This window comes from Lepidochelys kempii, chromosome 7 (genome assembly GCF_965140265.1).
Source record: "Lepidochelys kempii isolate rLepKem1 chromosome 7, rLepKem1.hap2, whole genome shotgun sequence".
Taxonomy (NCBI): Eukaryota; Metazoa; Chordata; order Testudines; family Cheloniidae; genus Lepidochelys; species Lepidochelys kempii.
In genome coordinates, this window is record NC_133262.1 from 83,284,159 (window position 1) to 83,304,351 (window position 20,193).

The following is a 20,193-nucleotide window of genomic DNA, read 5'->3' on the forward strand; positions in this document are numbered from 1 at the left end:
ACATGTGGAAGGTGGTGCCCCCCAACAACACGGCTAAGCAGTATGTGCTGACTACATCTTCTAACTATCAGCATATATGGATTGCAAAGGGCAACACTTGGCAACTGTGGCCTCTAAAGCCCCCTCAAACAATGTGTAAAAAAAAAAGGCAATACCAGGCCGCTTTTATCATCAGGCCTGCTCTGAACAAGGAGGAGTTTGGTCACTGGTTTTACCTCAGGGTTTGGGAGTGTGTTCCTCTTCTTTCTGTTGCTCTTGGACTGGTATTGACATTTCTGCACTGGGGTTCAGGCACCCATAGTCAGGGCTGCTCTAAGTTCAACCCACAAGAGCAATTCTGGTGGCTGGAGTTCGACAGGGCAGGAACACCCTGACCGTGCCTTATATGCCTGGAAGAGCTGCCCTGGAATCTTCTGTGGACCAGTTAACCTGGCCTTCCAGCTTCTTGCTGGGCAGCTGGAGCGTAGAAGATCGATGCCTTTGTTGTTTTGGGATTTGTTTATACACATCCTTTACAACTTGGAGGATTTAGCCACATTTTTTAGGCGTTGTTTTGAGAAGTTATGCTACCAATTTTTAGTCTTTTACTTGAGATGTAGTACCCTATTTCTTTGTTTTTATAACTGGGATTTATATCAGTTTTTTGTTTCTGGGGAATGTGTCCCTCTTTTTTTATTTTTTATTTTTTTTCCTTTCTTTGTATCTGATTCATATCCTGTATTTCCCACAAGTATTGTTCTGGGGTTAGCAGTGTTTCCCCCCTCATGATAGCTAAAGAGATTTCAAATGACATAGTTACAAATTCTTCCCATCCCTGAACACATCTGTGGGATATCCAGCTGAATTCAATGACATTTCCGCTTCCCTAGTAGGATAGTTAAAAACAAAAACGAATACACTTGGGAAACAAGCTGTGTTTTGGAATGGCTGCTTGTCATTTCAGGAAGAATTTAAGGCTGTATGTGTGAGTGCAGAAGAATCATTGTGCAAACAAAAGGAACAATCAAAACAAACAACAAAAGCAGTTAACTTGAATCCAAGACCAAGACCATGGCACAAGAGATATTTATTTATCTATCCATTGTTACTGCCCTCATCAGCGTGGTATCTGAGATCTTTCACAATTCTAAAAGAAAATATTTCTACAGATTTGAAGACCTAGAGCCTAAATCAACTTAGGTCCATTTACTTCAGGGATATTATGCTTATTGACATCAGCTGAGGAGCCGGTGTAGTCCTCCAGAAGAGTGAGAAGAGGAAGGATGATCCAGTGACTCGAGTGTTAGCTTACAGTAGTGGTTCTCAACCTGTGGTCCGCAGGCTGCTTGTGGCCCAATCAGCAAACAGCTGCGGCCCAAGTGACATACTGAGGGCCATACAGGTAGTATTGGATGCAGCCCACAATGGTAAATAGGTTGAGAACCACTTAGAGTTTAGGAGATGTGATTTCAGTTCCCTGCTCTGTTACAGACTTCCTATGTGATGCTGGGTGAGTCATTTAGCCTCGCAGTATCCCAGTTTCCCATCTGTAATATGAGAATAATAACAGGGGTATTGTGAGGATAAATATATTAATGATTGTTTGGTGCTCAGATACTGTGATAATAGGAACGATATAAGTACCTAAGGTAGAAACCTAGACAGAGAAGAGGTTAACTCTCACGGAGTTAAATACAAAGAGAAACCTCTCTCTGTAATATCTTCCAAATCTTCCAGATTAAAGATGAAGTCTTGAATTTATTAAAGTCAGTCACATATTGAGACCAGATGCTCCAAAACAACTGAGGTGGTCATGGTTAAAAATGGGGAAGAGAAAATCTAAGAGGCCTTGCAGGATAGCCTTCTATATATTTTGGCTTGCTTTTCCTACCCAGTTTTCCCTAAACCTCTTCAGTACCTCTTCGGTTCTTCCTGCTTAACCGTTAACTTTTCTAAAATAAATTTTTGTAAACTTCCAGGTCTCACTCAAACGCCAGCTCATTACAGAAGCCCATGCTGTGAGAACACACTCCTTTTCCTTGGAGTGGATATGGAATATTCAGAAAATATGGGATGTGGAGTGTGTACAAATTTCGAATTTAATGACCCTCTCTGGAAATTTGAAACTGAGCTGCTTGCATCTTGGAGTGAAAAACACCATCGAGCAGTGACTTTAAGTGCATGTCTTACAGCTGCATGGCAGGAGGAGTCGGTAAGGACTGGAAGGAGGGTGCTAAAGATGTGGTTGCTTAAAGATGCCTTGTAGTAAATTGAAATATAGAGAAACAACCCTTCCCATTATTGAAATGTATTATTTGTCCCACAGTAGTGCCCAAAGGTCCCAGTCAGGATTGGAGCCTCATTGTGCTGGGTGCTGTACAATTATGGAATAAAAGACAGTCCCTGTCCCAAGAAGTTTGCAATCAAAAGCCATGAGCCTGGAAAGTTTTATGCCCATATCTAATTTAAAGCATGTGAATAGTCTCATTGAAGTCCTTAAAGTGAAGCATGTGTGCAAGTATTTGCAAGATCAGGGCCTAAATACAGTCAAGAGGCAACAAGAAGAGTAGAATACAATAGACTGAGAAAGAGGGGAGACAAAGGTGATTGCAAGAGGAACACAAGGTTGAATACGTTCTTAGCTAAGTGCACAGATTGGAGGCACAAATGTTTGTTTCTTATAAGTTAGGTGGAAAAGATATTAATGAATCACTAACTGGCCACCTGCCAAGTCAGCATCATTAAGCAGTTTACTGTAGTCAGCATGGAAGAGGGGGTCCAGTGATTTGGATAGGATGTTCATATATAGAGCATATGAGATTTTTCTCTTCTTTCATTCATCAGTGTGCTCTTGACAGTTCAACTTTTCCTGTGGCTTTCCTTAATTAAAGCCTTTGTCACAATTAGCTTCTGAGAAATGTTCATGAAGTCACAAAGAGGGGATTATTTGAGGTGTGAAATAAACAGCAAGAGCCAATGAGCTCTGAAGAAATAAAGGCCAAGAGGTTCAAACCTGGGTGCCTAAAACTGCCTCCTAAATCCATGTCTAGTCACCTAGCAAGAAGTGGTCTGATCTTCAAAGATTCCCAGCTCTCGTAATTCCCAGAGGTTGCTGGAGTTGTTCAGCACCTCTGCTAAAGGGAAGCCAGTGTTGCTTGATAGGGGTAAAAAGCCGCATGTGAGGGACAGATCTATGGTGTCTCCAGGGCCAGGTGTCCAAGAGCTCAGCATGAAAATCTAGCCTTCATTTAGGTATCTCACTAGGAGTTGAGCCCTTTAGAAATATCTGACCCCCATTGGATCAGCTTTTCCATTGCATTGTTCTCTCCTCCCTGTCTCTGCTCTTCCTTTCAGTGTCTTGATTTGTTTTGCATTCTGCCTGTTCACTGATCTGTTTTTCTATTGGATTTTAGGTTTCTGTCACCTCTCTGCTCTTTTTTTCATAGTTTCTCCAAGGTGAAATGAAACCTAATAATAACTGAGTGTGAAAAAAATTTTAAAATCAGTAATGTTGCAGGGGCCTTGATGCTAGACAAAATGAATTATTAGGTGTATTTTCAAAATGAACCACTAAGGAGCTGATCCTGCAAAACCTTCTCATACAATTATTTCAAGGGGACTTAATGAGTAAATATCTGTAGGACTGGGCCCTAGAGGACAAAACAGCAGCCAACCAGTAAATCCCTTGTGCTCTGGCACACCATTATGCACTTTAATGTGCTGTATTTTTACAGCTAGGGACCCAGAAAATTCCCAGGACTCTGTGCTGGATCAAGGTCAACATCACCTTGTTGGTATTCCATGACCTGCACAGAAAGCCTCAGCAGCTGTTCCTGGCCTGCAGCTGAGACTGCAAGTTCCAGTTACTCCCAGTCATTCCTTGCAGGTGTCTACTGAACTTTGCATCCTGCAGGTAGATCTCATGGAGGTCAAAGATGCTTCCCCCCGCCCCATGAGCGGACAGTCTCCCCTGCTCTGAGCAATCTGTGCTACTGAATTACCTGGTTTGGACTGGCGTTTTCTAACCCCTAGAGCATCAAACCAAAATGTTCACTCATGGTCACAGTCACTCTAATGCGATGTGTGCATGTCTACACCCCCATACCATGTTAAAAGGGTTCTCTTTGATGGGCTTATGGTGAGGATTTGCAGCGGCTCTCTGCACCAGGGTGAAGATTGGAGGTCCCCCCACACCTGCGGCAGTGCTGACTACCTGCATCACTCCTGGGTTATTACTAATCAATGCTTTACCACTGTTGTAACCACACCTGTGTTGGTATTTCTTGCTCAGGCCTGTACCACTCACCACCCTGACCTGCTTGCTCCCTTGGCACATAAATTGTAACAGAGCATAGAGATCTCCAGCACAGGTCTGTGGCGTGCTGAGAGGATTAAGGGCCTTCTTCACTGTCACAGGAATTTTTGTGTGGTCCCAGAAATATCTGGTAGTCAACTGCTGTGCTATTCCAGCATTGTGCTGATTGCCACCTTTTGCTCCCCTTTGATTCCAGCTCTGGACCTCCTCCCCTGGGGATCCAGTGGGGCGCTGGCCGAGGTTCACTGCTCTGAGGTTCTCCCAGACACCCGGTGTTTTTCTCTGCATGAAAGCAATGAGAGTCTGGGTTTAACAATATCACTTTTACATGCACAATCCAGAAATCAGAGTGGGTAGCTGCCGCCAAGAGTTCTCAGATCTCTTGTCTCTGCAGCTACAGCCATCTCTTTGCAGAATGTCAGCAGCTGCACACAGCCCATCCGTTAGCCCAGGGAAGGGGACACCCAGTGGCACCTCTCATGCTCTCCCCTTCCTCAAGATTAGGAGACTTTCCATAGTGTCACCAATCCCCACCTGCTAGTTCTGTAGTATGAACAAGCCTGAGCAGGTAACACACCATATGGGGGGGTGTTGCAGTGCCAGTACCCCCGTCCCCCATCATCTTGGGGTCAGGTACATGCATGGTAGCCCCACAGTTAAGTCAATATGGTTGCCCTCAGCCACCAGGCTGCATAGTCCAATGGCCAGAGTCAACAGGACTCCTTGACTGCAGCGGAGCACAACCCAATGGCCAGAGTCAATACAGCCACCTTCGACTGTAGGGTGGGGTGGCCAAGTGGCCAGTGCCTGGGGGCCATCACCAGGGGATGGCAGCCCCAGTAGGGGGGCCCAGGCCCACCCAACTCCACCAGGCCCCAACCCAAGGTGGTGACAGTGGCAGAGTGGTCCACCACTGTGTCAGCAGGGAATCCCCCTGAAACACACTGACCTCATAAGGGTGAGAGGTACCACTCCCTCACCCACCCTGGGTTACTTCCTAATGGCTTTTCTGCAGCAGCAGTCCATAGGGCATCAGGGACTCCAGGCTCTCCAGCACCAAACACTCCCTGGAGTTCCAATAGCAGCAGGGCTCTGGTCCAGGTCTTGGGCTCCTAGAGATAAGGGCTGGAGCCTCTACTAAGCATCCTTCCCCCTTGGCAGTCCACCCAGAGTGACCTATGCTGCTCCCTTTTATACTGCAGCAGCAGTTGGAGACTGCCCAGCAGAGTGGAGGGGGCGTGGCTTCAGATGCTAAGAGCGCTGCTTTAACCCCTTCTGCTCCAGTGCGGGGCCAGTCCACCCCATCACAGGTGGTCACAGCCACCTCAGGCTCATCAGCTGCCATGCTGGGCCATGTTTGTCAGGTGTCCTGATTCAGTTGGGGCAAGACAGTGTTGTTAATCAGCGATGTGTTCCCTCTCTGTCCTGGGCGGCTTGGACAAGGGAGGAGAAATGCTTGGGGCGGGCTGTGCCTGCAGTTCTCCTCTCTGACCATTGCCCTGCTGCTGGGGACCCAGAGTTTGTGCCCATTTGCTACCAGTCTGATGGCTTCCTTGCTCTGAGTTCAATACACTTCAGGGTGAAGCAGCTGAACTTGCCTTTGGCTGATGCACCCTGCAGAGGAAAGGCAGCTGCCCTAGGGAGAATGCTCCAGAGGAGAGGGGATGAAGGAAAGAGTGACAGGAAGGGGGAGACATTAGGGTGCCTGAATGGGGTTGCCATCCGCCCGCTGGAGAGGCTGGAGCTGAAGATGCTGGGTGCTGCCCCAGCGGCACTGAAGGAAACTAGCTGGCCATGAGGCCAGTCCCCACAGGAAGGCAAGGGGGAGAGGGAGAAGGGGAAGTCAAGCTCTGTTTTGTGGGAGTTGGAGGGTGCATGGCTAAAGGCTGTGTGGGCTGCTGGGGGTCTCCATGCATTGAAACAAGTGTCAGACCATCAGGATGGGTCTTCACACCTTCGGGACTCTCCTGTCACAGCTGGAAGACTGGATTTTTGCCATGCTGATTAATAAAAAGAAAAGGAGTACTTGTGGCACCTTAGAGACTAACCAATTTATTTGAGCATGAGCTTTCGTGAGCTACAGCTCACCTCATCGGATGCATACCGTGGAACCTGCAGAAGACATTATATACACAGAGAGACCATGAAACAATACCTCCTCCCACCCCACTGTCCTGCTGGTAATAGCTTATCTAAAGTGATCATCAAGTTGGGCCATTTCCAGCACAAATCCAGGTTTTCTCACCCTCCGCCCCTCCCCCTCCCCCTCCCCCACAAACTCACTCTCCTGCTGGTAATAGCCCATCCAAAGTGACCACTCTCTTCACAATGTGTATGATAATCAAGGTGGGCCATTTCCTGCACAAATCCAGATTCTCTCACTCCCTCACCCCCCTCCAAAAACCACACACACAAACTCACTCTCCTGCTGGTAATAGCTTATCCAAAGTGACCACTCTCCCTACAATGTGCATGATAATCAAGGTGGGCCATTTCCAGCACAAATTCAGGTTTTCTCACCCCCCCACCCCCATACACACACAAACGCACTCTCCTGCTGGTAATAGCTCATTTTGCAACTCTCCTTGTTGTGAACAAACACCATTCCCACCGCAATCTGCAGAACATATTAGTTGGGAAGAAAATAAATTGTTTTTAAAAGCCTGAAAACCACACCAGCTGTGAGGCCCTGCAAATTGAGGAAGTCACCGTATTGCCAATGCCCAAAGCAGTCAAACGATGAATCAGGGCCCCAGAAATCAGGAGGCTGTCCTAAAAATCATGGGATTTAAAAAACAAAAAGTTGGGTGTTTTTTATTTCCCTTCTGTTTTTTGAAATTGTAGTGTGCACTCAGCTCATGTTTTCCAGCTTTGCTCTGCAAATGTGCAGAGTTCTCTACTAGGAACTGCTGGGGTTTATTTTCAATGAAGGCTGAGATTCTGTCGCAGTCACTTGGATCCAGAAGGTGGGGCTTTAAGAAAAACACCAAATAGTGTGAGACTCAGTATAAAATTGCAAGAGTTGGCAGCCCTGCATTTGTATAACAATCATCAAAAAGTCACCCGACTGGAGCCAAGACCTATCCAGCATCCGAGAGACTGAGGACACTCAAGCTTATTTGGAAAATTGCCCTTGTAAAAATGTTTCAAACTCTACTGGCAGCTCTCCATGTGGGCCAGGTTCGTTCCTGAAAATCTCAGCCCCGTTGCATATAGCATCTACAATTTCGGCATTCAGAAAATAACATGGAGTTCCCCAGGAGGGCTTCAGACTGGCTAGCGGGGAATATGAGCAATGCAGGAGCTCTGGCTTACACGAGAGAAACAGCAGCGTGTGAGCAGTTAAAACCCAGGCCTGGTTCCCACTTCCCAGTCATGTATTTTCACACTTTTTGGTAATAGTGTTATTTTTGTCCCTCTCTCCTCCTCGGCCTCTTCTCTTGGCTGCTGCTTATGTTAGCCCTCTATTAGGCAGTCAGTAAAACCTCTCTTGCTAATGGACATTAATGTGTTTCCTTCACCCCTCAAAGTAAATGACTTCTCGTTCTCTTTCTGAGGTCCCTTTGTGGCATGGAGGGCTTTGTGGGCAACACAGTGGAAACCCAACCCCCATGCTGCTGCCCCAGCTCCATTTTTCAGGCTGCCTGACTGCCCCCAGATGCCGCACTGGTGGCTGTTCCTAGTTTTAGATACCGTGTTTCAGGAGAAAAGGTGGAAGGGATTCAGAGGGGCTTTTTGATCAGACTGGCCTTGATTAGGAGGCCACGAGCCTGAACTGCTCAAGGACGGGTCTCGCTGTTCTTAGGAGTGAGTGGTGGCCAGCCTCAGCGCAGGAGCCAGCCCAGGCTTTGGAAGAATTCCGTGGATCTTGTTTCAGGTATTGGTTTTATTCGTGGCACTGTTCTGGTCTCCTTTCAGTGTGGCCTGAACTGTTCTTTTTAAAAAGCAAGGCAGCCACACTGGCTTTGCCATCTTGGCCTCCCAGGGCTATGTGGCCAGCAAGTCCCCTCCCTGCTGACCCCACAGCCTCTCCAGGGGTGCCTGACACGTCATTCTGGGATGGAAGGCAGGAGGATGCTGGGAGAGGATTGGGGTCTTTGAGTGGGTGAGAAAAAGAGAAGGAGCACAGCATTATACACCTGTAAAGCCTGGGATCTAGCACAAGGGCCAGCTGGCATGTATTTCTTGAACTGCAGCCAGCTTAATATTGTGATGGCCAAGGTCTTGCCTGGATCATATATGCTATATGGACAGTGAGGAGGATAATATTCAGCTGTTTGGAAGCTGTGCTGCATAACCTGCCTGTATGGAGGGTTCATGTCCAGTTGAATGGTAATGCAACATTTCCTTCCAGGTATTACCAGGGAATCATACTTTTCGGTGAACACATGAGGTCAAGCTTAGCACCTGATCCTCCTGTGGGGAGCCCCATGCAGACAGACCCCAATCAGGATTGGGGCTTTAGTGAAATTGGGCAAGAAAGCCTTTGTAGGAAATGTAAATGATCGTTCTAGACACACTGGCATTTTCTCAGCCATCATCAACTGCTCTGCCACTCCTTGCTGGTCTGACCTGTCTTAATGGGGAGAATTACTTGCCCTATGCCCTGACTGAACCATTTGGCCTGCTAACACCAGTCTTCTGCAGCTTTTTGGATCACATGACAAGTTACTTTTGCTGCTTAGCTGTGGCGTTACCAGGCAGCGGGGAGATGGCCTGTAGGATCAGTTTGTCATTTTTGGAGCTAAGTGTTGAATGAAGTGTTAGTTTTCACACTGCAGACATCTTCCTTTATCACAGTGGAAAGAATTCATAGCGCCCCAGTGTATAGGATATGTGGGAATCACTGCAGACATCTTTTTTGTTGCGAGGGCCCATAATGTGTGCACGGGCCCTGCCATTTGCTTGTTTATGCATATTCCCAATTGCTCGCAGTCACACACAGATGTACCCACAGACTTATGGGCATGCACATACACACGACCCTGGATTTGCATATTTGCAGACGCACATACTGACATACATCTGCCTGCAGCTGCGCATACATGTTCACAGACACATACATACACTTTCATACAAAGACAGACACAAACAGGCATGCATGCACCTGAACAAACGAGCAAGTCCATACCTACTTTATCTTTCAAGGAGTACAGCCATCCATAGCCATCCCTTGTCCACCTGTGCCAGTGAATGAGACCTGCTCGTCCTTTCTTCTCCAAGCTCTGAGCACTCGGGTAAACCTTGTCCTGCTGAGCTTTTACTACCTGCCTGTTCTCTCAATAAACTGCAGGGCTGCATTTAGCAAGTCTTTTACTAGCTATTAAAAGATTACACCTCCAGGGGACCTGTTTACTATTTGGAGCCTGTGTCCAGCCATTTTGAAATGTATACTCTTTACGAGCATTTGTATACAAGCTCATTAATAGGTCTGTGTGAAATTCACAATTGTTGTTTCACAAAGTTTGGCACAAACACTTTCACTGGTGTCTCCTTGTGGCTGAATTTTATTGACAATGTTTGTAAAGTAGCTATTTTAGCAATGGAAAGACAGGAACATGTAAATTTTCCCATTCTCTGGGCAAAATCACCCTTTCTCCAAAAAACAGGTCCATTTCTATTGTGTTTGCTGTTGCATTCATGAGGTGAGGACAAAGTACGCTGGAGGCAAGAGCCCTTGTTACTCTTTCTGCTGACCCCTAACAACGAGGAGTCCTTGTGGCACCTTAGAGACTAACAAATTTATTTGGGCATAAGCTTTTATGGGCTAGAACCCACTTCATCAGATGCATGGAATGGAAAATACAGTAGGCAGGTATAAATACCTGAAAAGGTGAAAAGATGGGAGTTGCATCACTGAGTGGGGGGGATCAGTGCTAACGGAGCCAATTCAGTTCGGGTGGATGTGCCCCATTCCAACAATTGACAAGAAGGGGTGAATATCAACAGAGGGAAAATTACTTTTTGTAGTGCTAACAAGGCCAATTCAATCATGGTAGATGTGGCCCATTCTCAACAGTTGACCAGGTGTGAGCTAGATGCTTGCTGGGATGGTTAGGTTCCAACACTTCACTGCAGCATCTTCCTTCACTGGTTCCAGGGCTGGCCATAGGTATGCAAGGCCCTGAGCAAAGTGAGACAGAGCGAGTGGCTGTCTCCATCCCATCAATTACCCAGAATAACCCAGGCTGCCTTCCTCCCACTGCCTCTGAGCTGCAGCTAGTCCCACCATAGATGCTTGATTATGGGTGAGGAAAAGAAACAGGGTGGAGCCCAATGATTCTCTCTGATTTGTAAAGTTCTCTTGGGTACCTGAAGATGATATTTCCCATATTCATTTTAGCCTTTTCTTTTCCCTTTGATGGGTGGTAACATTCCTCTCTATATTTCTGATGGATTTGAAACCAACTTTTCTCTCCAACTCTGCAGTATTGGAGATAGCACCAGCTCTTGTGCACACAGCTCTGCTACCAAGGTTTGCTAAACAGCTGCCGCACAGCTCTCCTGACTGGAAATGAGCACCTGCAACTTCCATTTGAGTGAATGGCAGTTGAGTGCTCAGTACCACTGGGGTTGAGGAGGACGACTAGCTCGTGTTTAAATTTTTGTCAGCAGAGCAGTTTCTGTTTTCATCTCCAGATCTTATTTTCCCAAGTGTCTTCCAATGTGTTGACTCTGAGCACCGTTGCTATTGCTACACGGATAAGGAGAGCAAGTCACTGCCCCAGGGGACCATGTTACACAGAGACTCTTACCAGCTGCTGCTGTGAATGTCTACACTTCTCCCGCTGCCAAAAATAACAAGTGAATAAACACCAGACACAGGAGATGCCTTTTTGGATTCTGCTCCATTGTGTTTTTAATTAAATAAGTCAAGTCAACCATCTTCTAACCGGTTACAGGGTTCACATTCATTTCTGTGCACAGAAGATTCAAACTAAAGTACTGAGTACTCTCCTCAGAGGATGTGTATGTCAGCGCTTCCAGCGGCTGACAGACCACAGTGGCTCCGGGAGTGTAACAAACCCTGTGTAACATCACTGCTATGGAGCCAGGCAGGCCTTTAAGCTAAACCCTCGACACAGGGCCAGGAAGAAAACAGCTGGACATTGGTTTAGCTGTTAGTTTGGTAAAAATCCCTAGGTGGCAGCACAGAGTTCTTTGCATGGAGATAAATAAACGAGGGATGCTGGACTCCCTTAGGTGTACGCTTCCAGCTGCCCAAGGAACCCCATCCCAGTGCATTTCCCTTTGAAGCCTGTCTGATGCCCTGTCTGACCCTCCCTTGCCTCCTGTCCCCTTGGATTCCTCCCCACAATGTTGACAGCCCCTGCCGCTAAAGTTACGTCTGCTTTCCCAGAGGAAGGCGTTCTGATTTAAACACATGGAACCGCTCTCTTGGGCTGTGTGATGTCAGCCATTGGAGAGGGCCAGGCGCCCGAGATTCCTCCCTTTGAGTTGAAAAGCCAAGACGGATGAGAGGAGGAAGAAGGGAAGGAAGAAAACAGCTGAAGTAACAAAGCAGCTCTCCATTTTACAGCCTTAGGAGCACAGATGGCAGTTGTGAGCCTTCCTCTCGCTGCCCTGCTGGGGTGATGCGCAGCATAGCAGCAAGTCAAAGGCTCCATTCAGACCCTGCTGCCAGCTCCTTCTCTTTCTCCATGCCTCTCCCCACCCGAAATGTTAGTGAGTGAAGGGCCCTCCCCCCATGAACTAGCCTGATAGCTGGAGGTTGCAATGCTGCAGTAGGGCAAGGGAGCTGGGGTTCAGGAGAGTATGACAGGCTGGCTGCATGCAGTGCTTTCTTCTAGCATCTGAGCCTGGTCCCTGTCCTATAGGACAGAGAAGGGGAGAGAATGTGTAGCTCTATGGAACACAGCAGAGAAAGAATGTGGTGTTAGAAACTTCCCTTTCCATATCTAATAAGTGGAACACAGAGGAATAGTCCTTTTATGTGCCAAGGTCAGAAACTGTCTCTCTCCCCCAGCCTGAAGATATGTTCATGGAGTGAGAGAGAAAAAACCTTTAAATAAACAAATAACTGGTGAATGACTCTCTTGTGCTTGGGAAGGTCAAGTGACTGGCTGAGCAGAGAACTGACTCCCTCTGTCTATCCTAGGGCTATGTACAGAGAAGACAGCCATCCAGCGTGATTCCCATGAGCTGCTAATGAATTCAGCCCGGCCCTGAGGGACTGCTCCTGCAATGAGACAGAATTCCTGTCCCTAGGCCAAATCCTACCCGGATTTAAGAACCACTGAAGTCAAGTGGGATTGCAATAGGTGTAAATCATGGCAGGATTTGGCCTTCCATATCTAGTCATATATCCCACATTCATCTACCAAACCTCAGCTCTATTGCAACCTTCCTCCCCATCTCTTAGGATGAGAGGACCTGGTATCAGCTCCCACCTGTGGGGGGGGGGGGGAATGGATAAACCCCCATATTTACTTCTCATTATGCACAGGTCTGATTCCAGATGGGCTCCCCAGAGGCCAACAGCCACTCTTTTATGCCACTGAGGCATGTATCCTTTCACTTCCTGTGCATTTCTGTGTTTTCCCAGGCCATAAAATTATATCCAAAGCCTTTGTCCTGTCTGGGATTCATTGTGTGTCTCAGGGCTAGTCTACACTAGAACGCTACAGTTGATGCAGCTGTGTCGCTGTAGCGTGTCTGGTGAAGATGCTCTCCCGTCAGCACAATAAAACCCTCTCCACAAGGGGTGGCACCTATGTCGACCCAGTGCTGTCCGCACCGGCGCTTAGGTCAGTGGAAGTTACGTCATGCGGGGGGTGGCTTATTCACACCCCTGAGCAACGTATACCGACATAACGCAGTGTCAACAAGCTCTCAGCTTGTGAAATGGGCCATTTGAAAGGCTGTCATTTTAAAAGTGCTACAAATAGTTTCATGTCTTACACAGCCTGAGTTCGCCAATTTTTGAGATTTTTTTTCAACCATGCTTTCCTTAAAAAATAAGAGCTATTTTCCTCCCTCCTGTTGCTGTGTGAAGCCCCCTGACTCCCCCAATAACAGGGAACAGTGAACCTAATCCGGTTCAGTTAGAGTGTGTAGGTGTTAACTTGTAACAATAGCAGATAGTCGTTTTGAGACAGAAGTGTGATTTTTGTTTGTTTCTGGGTGTTAAGAAAACAGACATCTCAAAACAACAGCATTTTGTTTGAAATCGTAACTGTGCTGCTCTGAGTTTAATTGTTTACCTTTTTTCCATTTCTTGGGATATTTCTTGTCTGCCTGTTTTTGGGTGTAGCTCAGACTCCCTGCTAATAAAATATTTCCCCTCTTTTTCATATAATAAATAAATAAATTCCCTTTGCAGTTTACAATATTAAACCCTCCATTCTCTGAACAGTTCTACATGTTGCAGGAAGTGGCAGCCTCTTTCCTGCCAGATTGCAGCCCTTGTAAACAAAAAAAAATAAAAATAAAAATAAACTTTTGGAAAGCACAAACAAAACAAACAATAGCAATAATAATGCCTCATTTCATCAGAACCAAAGTGCTGGTTGGAGCTCCAAGTAAACACACTCTCTCCTACCGACTGCACGAGGACCGTTTCCACTGGGGGCTCCCTCCTGGAGCTGGCAAAGTAAGTTTGATCAAGAAGTGGTGTGGATCTGATTCATGGCTACCCTGCACCTTGGTGCTGATCCAAACCTGCCAAAGTCAGTGGGAGTCTTTCCATTGACTTAAATGGGCCTTGGCTCAGGTCCACTGGGTGGTCATATTGCGTAAATCATAACCATTTTGTTTTGGGGACCTTTTACAGCCACTTTATACTGATGCAAATGATGACACAAGGTAGAGGGCAACTGCAAATAGGGCCCCTTATGCTGTACCTATAGCTCTTGTTGTCTTGAGTATATTGAAGAAATGCTCCAGAATGCATTAAGGCCCTTTTTCTGGAAAGCACCTCTATTCAGGCCAGCTCTTATGCCCATGCTTATTATTAAGGTGTGCTTAAAGTTATGCCATGCTTAAGTGCTTTCCTGAATTGAAGCCTAAGTCTGCTACCTCTCCAAAGATAAACAAATTATAATAGAAGATGTGGCAGTTAGAGGACAGATTGTGAATATTAAAGAAAGAGAAGTCAAAACTGATTGTGTGCACCAGAGGGTCTGTGAGTTTGAAGGAGGAAGCTGTTGTATATTTGCCCTTTATGGTTTATATACCTATAGATAGTAATTTCAATGTGCTCTTCAGTGGGTGCAGAGTTTGGGTTTCACAAACAACTCCACATGTGAGTTGCAAGGGCATACACAGAAAATCCCCCACTGAAGCATGTATTTGTTAATTTCTTTTCACTTCTCTAAGCTTCATTTAGCCATAAGTAATTCCTTGAAAAACTGTAAAGATGTAAGGGTAGTTTAGGCCCAAAATTTAGGGATAGAAATTTTTTTATTTTTATTTTTTTACAAAACCTGCTATTAGTCAATGTTTTCATGATTATTTTTAAACTCCATTGGAAACAGTTTCCACCTTTTTGTAGCAACATTCTCTTTGCAATATCTGCAACCCAAACGTTGCAGAATTGTGCTAGTACAAGGGAGCTGACAAGTGAAACTGCCTGGCATAGGTGCTGGAACTGGGGGTGCTGCTGCACCTCCTGGCTTGAAGAGGTTTCCATCATTTACAGTTTGGTTCAATGGCTTTCAGCAGCCCCATTATAAAAATTGTTCCAGCACCCCTGCTGCCTGGTCTGTTTTCCCTGGTTACTTTCTGCATCACAGTTTGGACAAACTGCGTAACCAGTGTAAAATAAATTCATATCTTTAAAAAACTATTTTAGTTTAACAATATAAGGTGTTGTTAGTAACCCTGGGAGGGAGATGTGGATTGTTGCTTTTTTTAAAAAGAGAACTGTGATGTGGTGTGTACTCCACACAGGCCCTGAAAGGGTTAATGTAGGACTGAGGGACCAATTAGGGTACCTGGCTGTACCTGGAGGGAAAGCCAGGCTTAACTGAACAAGAGACTCAGCTGGGCTGGAGTAGGCTAAATTATAAAGCCAGGAAGTTTGCTGCCCAACGGGACTGCAGGGAGACTGTCTGAGGTTTCTCTCTGGGAGCAGAGAGGAGGGGAGATGAAAACCCAAGAGGGAGAATAAGCACCAGGGTTCTAACCCTAAAACAATGGTTAACCCCAGAGGAGTTGTGGGGAAAGGAAGCCCGAGAGAGCTAGGTGGGAAGAAGCCCAGGGAAAACAGCAGCAAGGGGTAGGACCATGCAGACCATGGCTGCTTGTTACAGGGTTCCTGGGCTGGAACCCAGTGTAGAGAGCAGGCCTGGGTTCTCCTACCAGCCACTTGGAAGCAGCACGGAAGCACTGGAGAGGAGCTCTAGACAGCTGTTTTTGGAGATTTATTTTGTTACCCTGGAAGGGGAGGACTATAGTGATCTGGCCGAAGGGCCAAACCACAAAAACAGAGCCCCTTGAGTCAGAGAGTGAGAGACAGCAGGGCATGCAGTGAGCAGTGGAAGGGGGCACCGGAGTTGGACAGAGCTGTTCCCCCAAAGTGACCAGGAGGAGGTGCCACCTAGCTCTCCCTGTGACAGGGACACTGTCCATTTTTTCTTCTTTTACATGGGTGAAGGTTAGGGGCATACACTATGTTAAAGTACACTGAGGACTGAGAATTTCAGCCATTACCCTGCATTTATTTTTGCATGTTTTTCTTTCTCTTGCCGATTTCATATCGGTTGCTCAAACAGGGGTGTGCTCTGGCACAACAATGGCCATAAACGGGATGTGCCTGGATCCCCGTCCTGCATTAGCGTCTCCCCTATGCTGATCACCCATGTCAGCAGCAGCTTACTCCGTCTACCTGCTGTCCAGTTCCAGTTTACCAGTGCTCCTAGGCCATGTCCATGGATCCATGGGAGATTAGGGGGACTGCTCCCCTGCCCAGCTGTGCCCGCCCCCACCCTTGTGCATGAGAATTCTGATATTCTCTCATGCTAGTGCATGAGATTAGGAAGTGAATCCGACCACGGATGAAACTGACTGCCTAAAGTATTGATAAATGCACAAGGTAAACACACTGAAAAACAGAGAAATGTCTCTTGCAATCTCTCTAAATTTGAATCATTTGTGACAATAGGAAGTAAAGATAAATTCAGAGAGAAGTTTGTGTGTTGACAGTATCCCTTTAAATGTGATTTAAAACAAAACCCTGATGCTGCCCCTTGAAAAATTACTTTAAAAAAAAAAATCACTTCCAGCTCAGATCTTGTTCCATGTTTCTTCCCTGAGGATGTATTTAAGGATGAGGGGACTCAATGGGGGCATCAGAATAATTATGGGGCTGAAAAGGAGTCTGAAGACTTCTTCTGCAGTAGTTTCCGGGTTGCCCCAGGAAGAGATCAAACTCCAGGAAGCAAAAACCAAACCTAACTGTGGACTGGACAAGGAGTGAAACAGGCTAGGAATTCGTCTGCTGCAATCTGAGACCATCTCTTTCTGTTATGGAAACTATTCCTATTGCCTAATTTTGGAGGAGTTCCTACTTGCCTGCATCCCAGTCTCTCTTCTCCCCACTCTCCTACCACAAAAAGCTAATTGGTACAAACTATTTCCCTCTGTTTTGGGCAGGAGAATTGCTGGCAGCCTCCAACCAGCACTTCCAAAGATATACAAACAATAGCAAGGACAAAATATAAATACAATTACAGAAACACCCTGCCGCCCCCAGCCAAGAAATCTTTCAGTATCGATCTCTAGACACCAGCAAATGATCATTGAGGAACCCAGCCTCTGTGGTGGTGGTGGAAGACAAAACAGCTGATGGCACCTTGGAAGGAGACCAGTTGAATCCCCAGGGATAGAAAGCGTTGCTTTCACTTTCTCTCTCTCTCTCTTAAATAATGTTTTCATTGTCTCCCTGCCATCTCTCAGCTGCTGGTTTTGGTGCACTTGATAACAAGCAGCTGAGGTGGAAAATGCTGCACCAGTGCCAGTGATCATGGTGTAGCTGTTTGCTGGCTCTGCTACATGTTTTCCCGATGTCCTGGCATTTTGCTCTTCTGAGAGCATGGTCTGAGGGAGTGTGCTCACTCTTGTATGACTCAGTCACATCTCTCAAGGTTTAACAGGCTGTTGGTATATTTAAAGGTCCGTAGATATGCACAAAGTGTCCTAGGCATGAGTGTTTGTCAGCGTAAGGCGGCAGCAGTCAGGATGGGAGAAGAGAGTTCCCCCGACTCCTCTCCCTGGGGATTTACTAAGAGGTTTCTTGGCAACAAACCCCAATCAAGTCCCTTTCTGACAGTTCCGTCAACCCAACCAAACACAGCTTAGCGAGGTGTTTAAGTTTGCCCAAGGCAGTATCAGTGCAACCCTCGGCTCCTCTCACCTCCTCGCTCATGCTCGGCGAGATGAGGGATTTTAAAGTGTACGAATATTTTTAAAACATACAATTCTCTCTTTGGATGTTTAGTGCAGAAATGCCCTTTGAAAGAAGGGTGGCGCTTGTGCAGAGAAGAAAGCTAAGAGGTGAGGTATGGAAGCTAGTACCTATTGCTTTGGTTCTCCCCACTGCCAGCTTCTGAGCTCCATTTAGTTTCAAAGGGTGGCCACGTTATAATCCATCTAGACGAGCCAGAGCTCCTGGATATTACTGCGTTCCCCCTGCTGTCCACGGAGAATCAGAAAGCACCTCGCTAGGATGAGGAGTGCATGGCAAACACAAGCCTTATAAACGAGGATGTGATACGTGTCAGCAAGGGATAGTGGCCCCTTTCCACTTGCCCTTTTCCTGCTTCCCCAACTGTTCTTGTGCTCAGGTTTTTCTTTTTTCAGTCTAACCGTATGTTTCCATATGGAAACCCAGCAATGAGGGATCTTACGTGATCCAGAAGGCCCTCCTTTCCTCTAGCAAACTGATGGATCTGTTTGTGAGGGTCTCTTGGTCGCTGGCCAGCTTGTAGCCAAACAGATGCATGGCTGGGCCGCAGACGCTCTGCACCACCTGGGCCAACTTGAAGGGGATGCTGAAGCGCCACTTCTCGAACTGCTCTGAGGAGTTCTTCTGGGTGGAGTAGATGCCACTGCTGTCCTGAGGTGCCTGGGTGTTCTTCTGGATCCAGTCCTCCACCTGTTGGGTGAGGCTGATGCCAGCAAACTTGTACATCTCCTTGGCGTTTTGGAGGGGTGACCTGGCAATATCCTCATAGCGGATCAGCATGTAGCGGCCCCGCAGCCACGCTGGCTGCCTCAGGCCAAGTTCAGCGGAGAGGCGGATGCTCTCGCAGTTCCCCCGCAGCCTCTGCACCTCATCCTCGTTGAGGGGAGCTGCTCCTTCTGAAGCCCATTTTTTCCAGGTTTCATATTTGCCTGAGAAGGCCACAATGCGAGAGGCCAGCACCGCCCGGGGGTCCCGCACCAGCTGGATGATCCTCATGTCTAGACGAGGGTCTTCGACCAGGGGTCGTAAGAACTCCAGCTGCCGAATTCGCACTGTCTTGAGTGCCACGTGATTCTTGTGCAGGCAGGCTTCTGCAGCGAGGGTCATGTTGAGGGGGCCACAGCGGCGGTTTTTGCAATGGTACTTCTCAAAGACCTTCTTGACGAAAGGAGTGCAAACGGGGTCCTCGCACAGGGAGCGGCTTGAGCCCCGCCGGAACATATACGGGGTCAGGTGGTCATCAGGGAGTGGGGTGATGAAGTTCTCCAGGATGTAGAGGTCACAGAGGAACAGCTGCTTCAAGACATCTCGGTAGACGAGGGCCGACCCCACTGCATTTGCTCCGCCTGGCTCGAATGACACTGTCCTCTCTATGTGCCACAGTGGCTCGAAGAGATAGAAAATGTTGCCCTGTTGGTTGAAGAACTCTCCCACGAAGGAGGAACCTGTGCGGGTGGTGGCCATCAGGAGCACATGTCTCCGGGATCCCTGAGCTACAGCAGGCTCCCTGGTCCCTCCCAGCTGCAGGGTGACATTCTGAAGCCGGCTCTTGAGTTGAGAGAAGGCAGAGTCCAGCTCGCTGAGGGACAAGAGGGACCCATTTTCTGACAGCACTAGGCCAGGGTCTGTGCTGTTGACCTCCATCAGAGATTGTGGGGCTTGCTTCAGCTTGTCTGATACCCTACCAACAAAGAGAACAAAACCACAAACAATAAGGCAGTGGTTAAAAAGGGGGACATTTAGATTTTCACCTCTAAGCACCTGAATTCATCTTATTTCACCTGAGGCCTAACGTGTTCATTAGTTTCAATTTACTCTCTTGTGCCCCTCTGTCCATACTGCAAAGCCAACACAGACTGGCACAACTGGCAGGCTCTTCAGGAGAGGTACAGTTTTGGAGTAGCAGTACGAGCTGCAGGTCGGGATTAATGGGCAGTGGCAGAGCTGTAAGGGAACCCAAGAGTAGAACAGCAGGACATGCTGCAGGTCAGGACTGAGGTACTTTTGGTGTAACTGCTTAAAGGAAGTTTGCACAGCATACGTCCCCTCTATTCATCCTTCGTTTTCTCAACTGCTAACATTTATCAGCTTTTAAAAAAGAAAAGCCCTAGGGCAGGTCTACACTGGAAACTTACATCGGCATAGCAACATCTCTCCCGGGTGAGAAAAATCCACACCTCTGAGAGATGTAGTTAAGCTGACCTAACACAGTATAGACAGCACTGTGGCCAGAAAAAGTCTTCCATTGACCTAGCTACTGCCTCTCAGGGACATGGATTAACTGGAATGAAGGGAGAACGCTCCTGTCACTATAGTGAGTGTCTGCACTGAAATGCTGCTACAGCTGCACCACTGCAGGTGTGCCACGGTAGCATTTTAAGTGTAAACACAGCCTAAATAAAAACCCTCCTCATTCCCTCAGTATGGGCAAGTTGGTCGCTTCAGCTAGACACTCTGGCACCTCCTCACTTGC

General features: G+C 47.2%; 1 protein-coding gene and 1 long non-coding RNA gene across 2 annotated transcripts in view; one reads left to right on the forward strand and one right to left on the reverse strand.

Annotated features, from left to right (window-relative positions):
• The window catches only part of LOC140915339 (uncharacterized), a 29,827-nt gene extending 27,336 nt beyond the window's left edge, over positions 1–2,491 (forward strand). Inside the window, exon 3 of the long non-coding RNA XR_012160137.1 lies at positions 1,959–2,491. This is a non-coding gene — a long non-coding RNA (uncharacterized lncRNA). The remainder of the gene's footprint in view (positions 1–1,958) is intronic.
• Positions 2,492–11,123: 8,632 nt separating this feature from the next.
• CHST3 (carbohydrate sulfotransferase 3) overlaps positions 11,124–20,193 on the reverse strand; it is a 45,955-nt gene continuing 36,885 nt past the window's right edge. Inside the window, exon 3 of the mRNA XM_073353538.1 lies at positions 11,124–19,401. Coding sequence (XP_073209639.1) covers positions 18,159–19,401 — 1,243 coding nt within the window. The 3' untranslated portion in view covers positions 11,124–18,158. The remainder of the gene's footprint in view (positions 19,402–20,193) is intronic.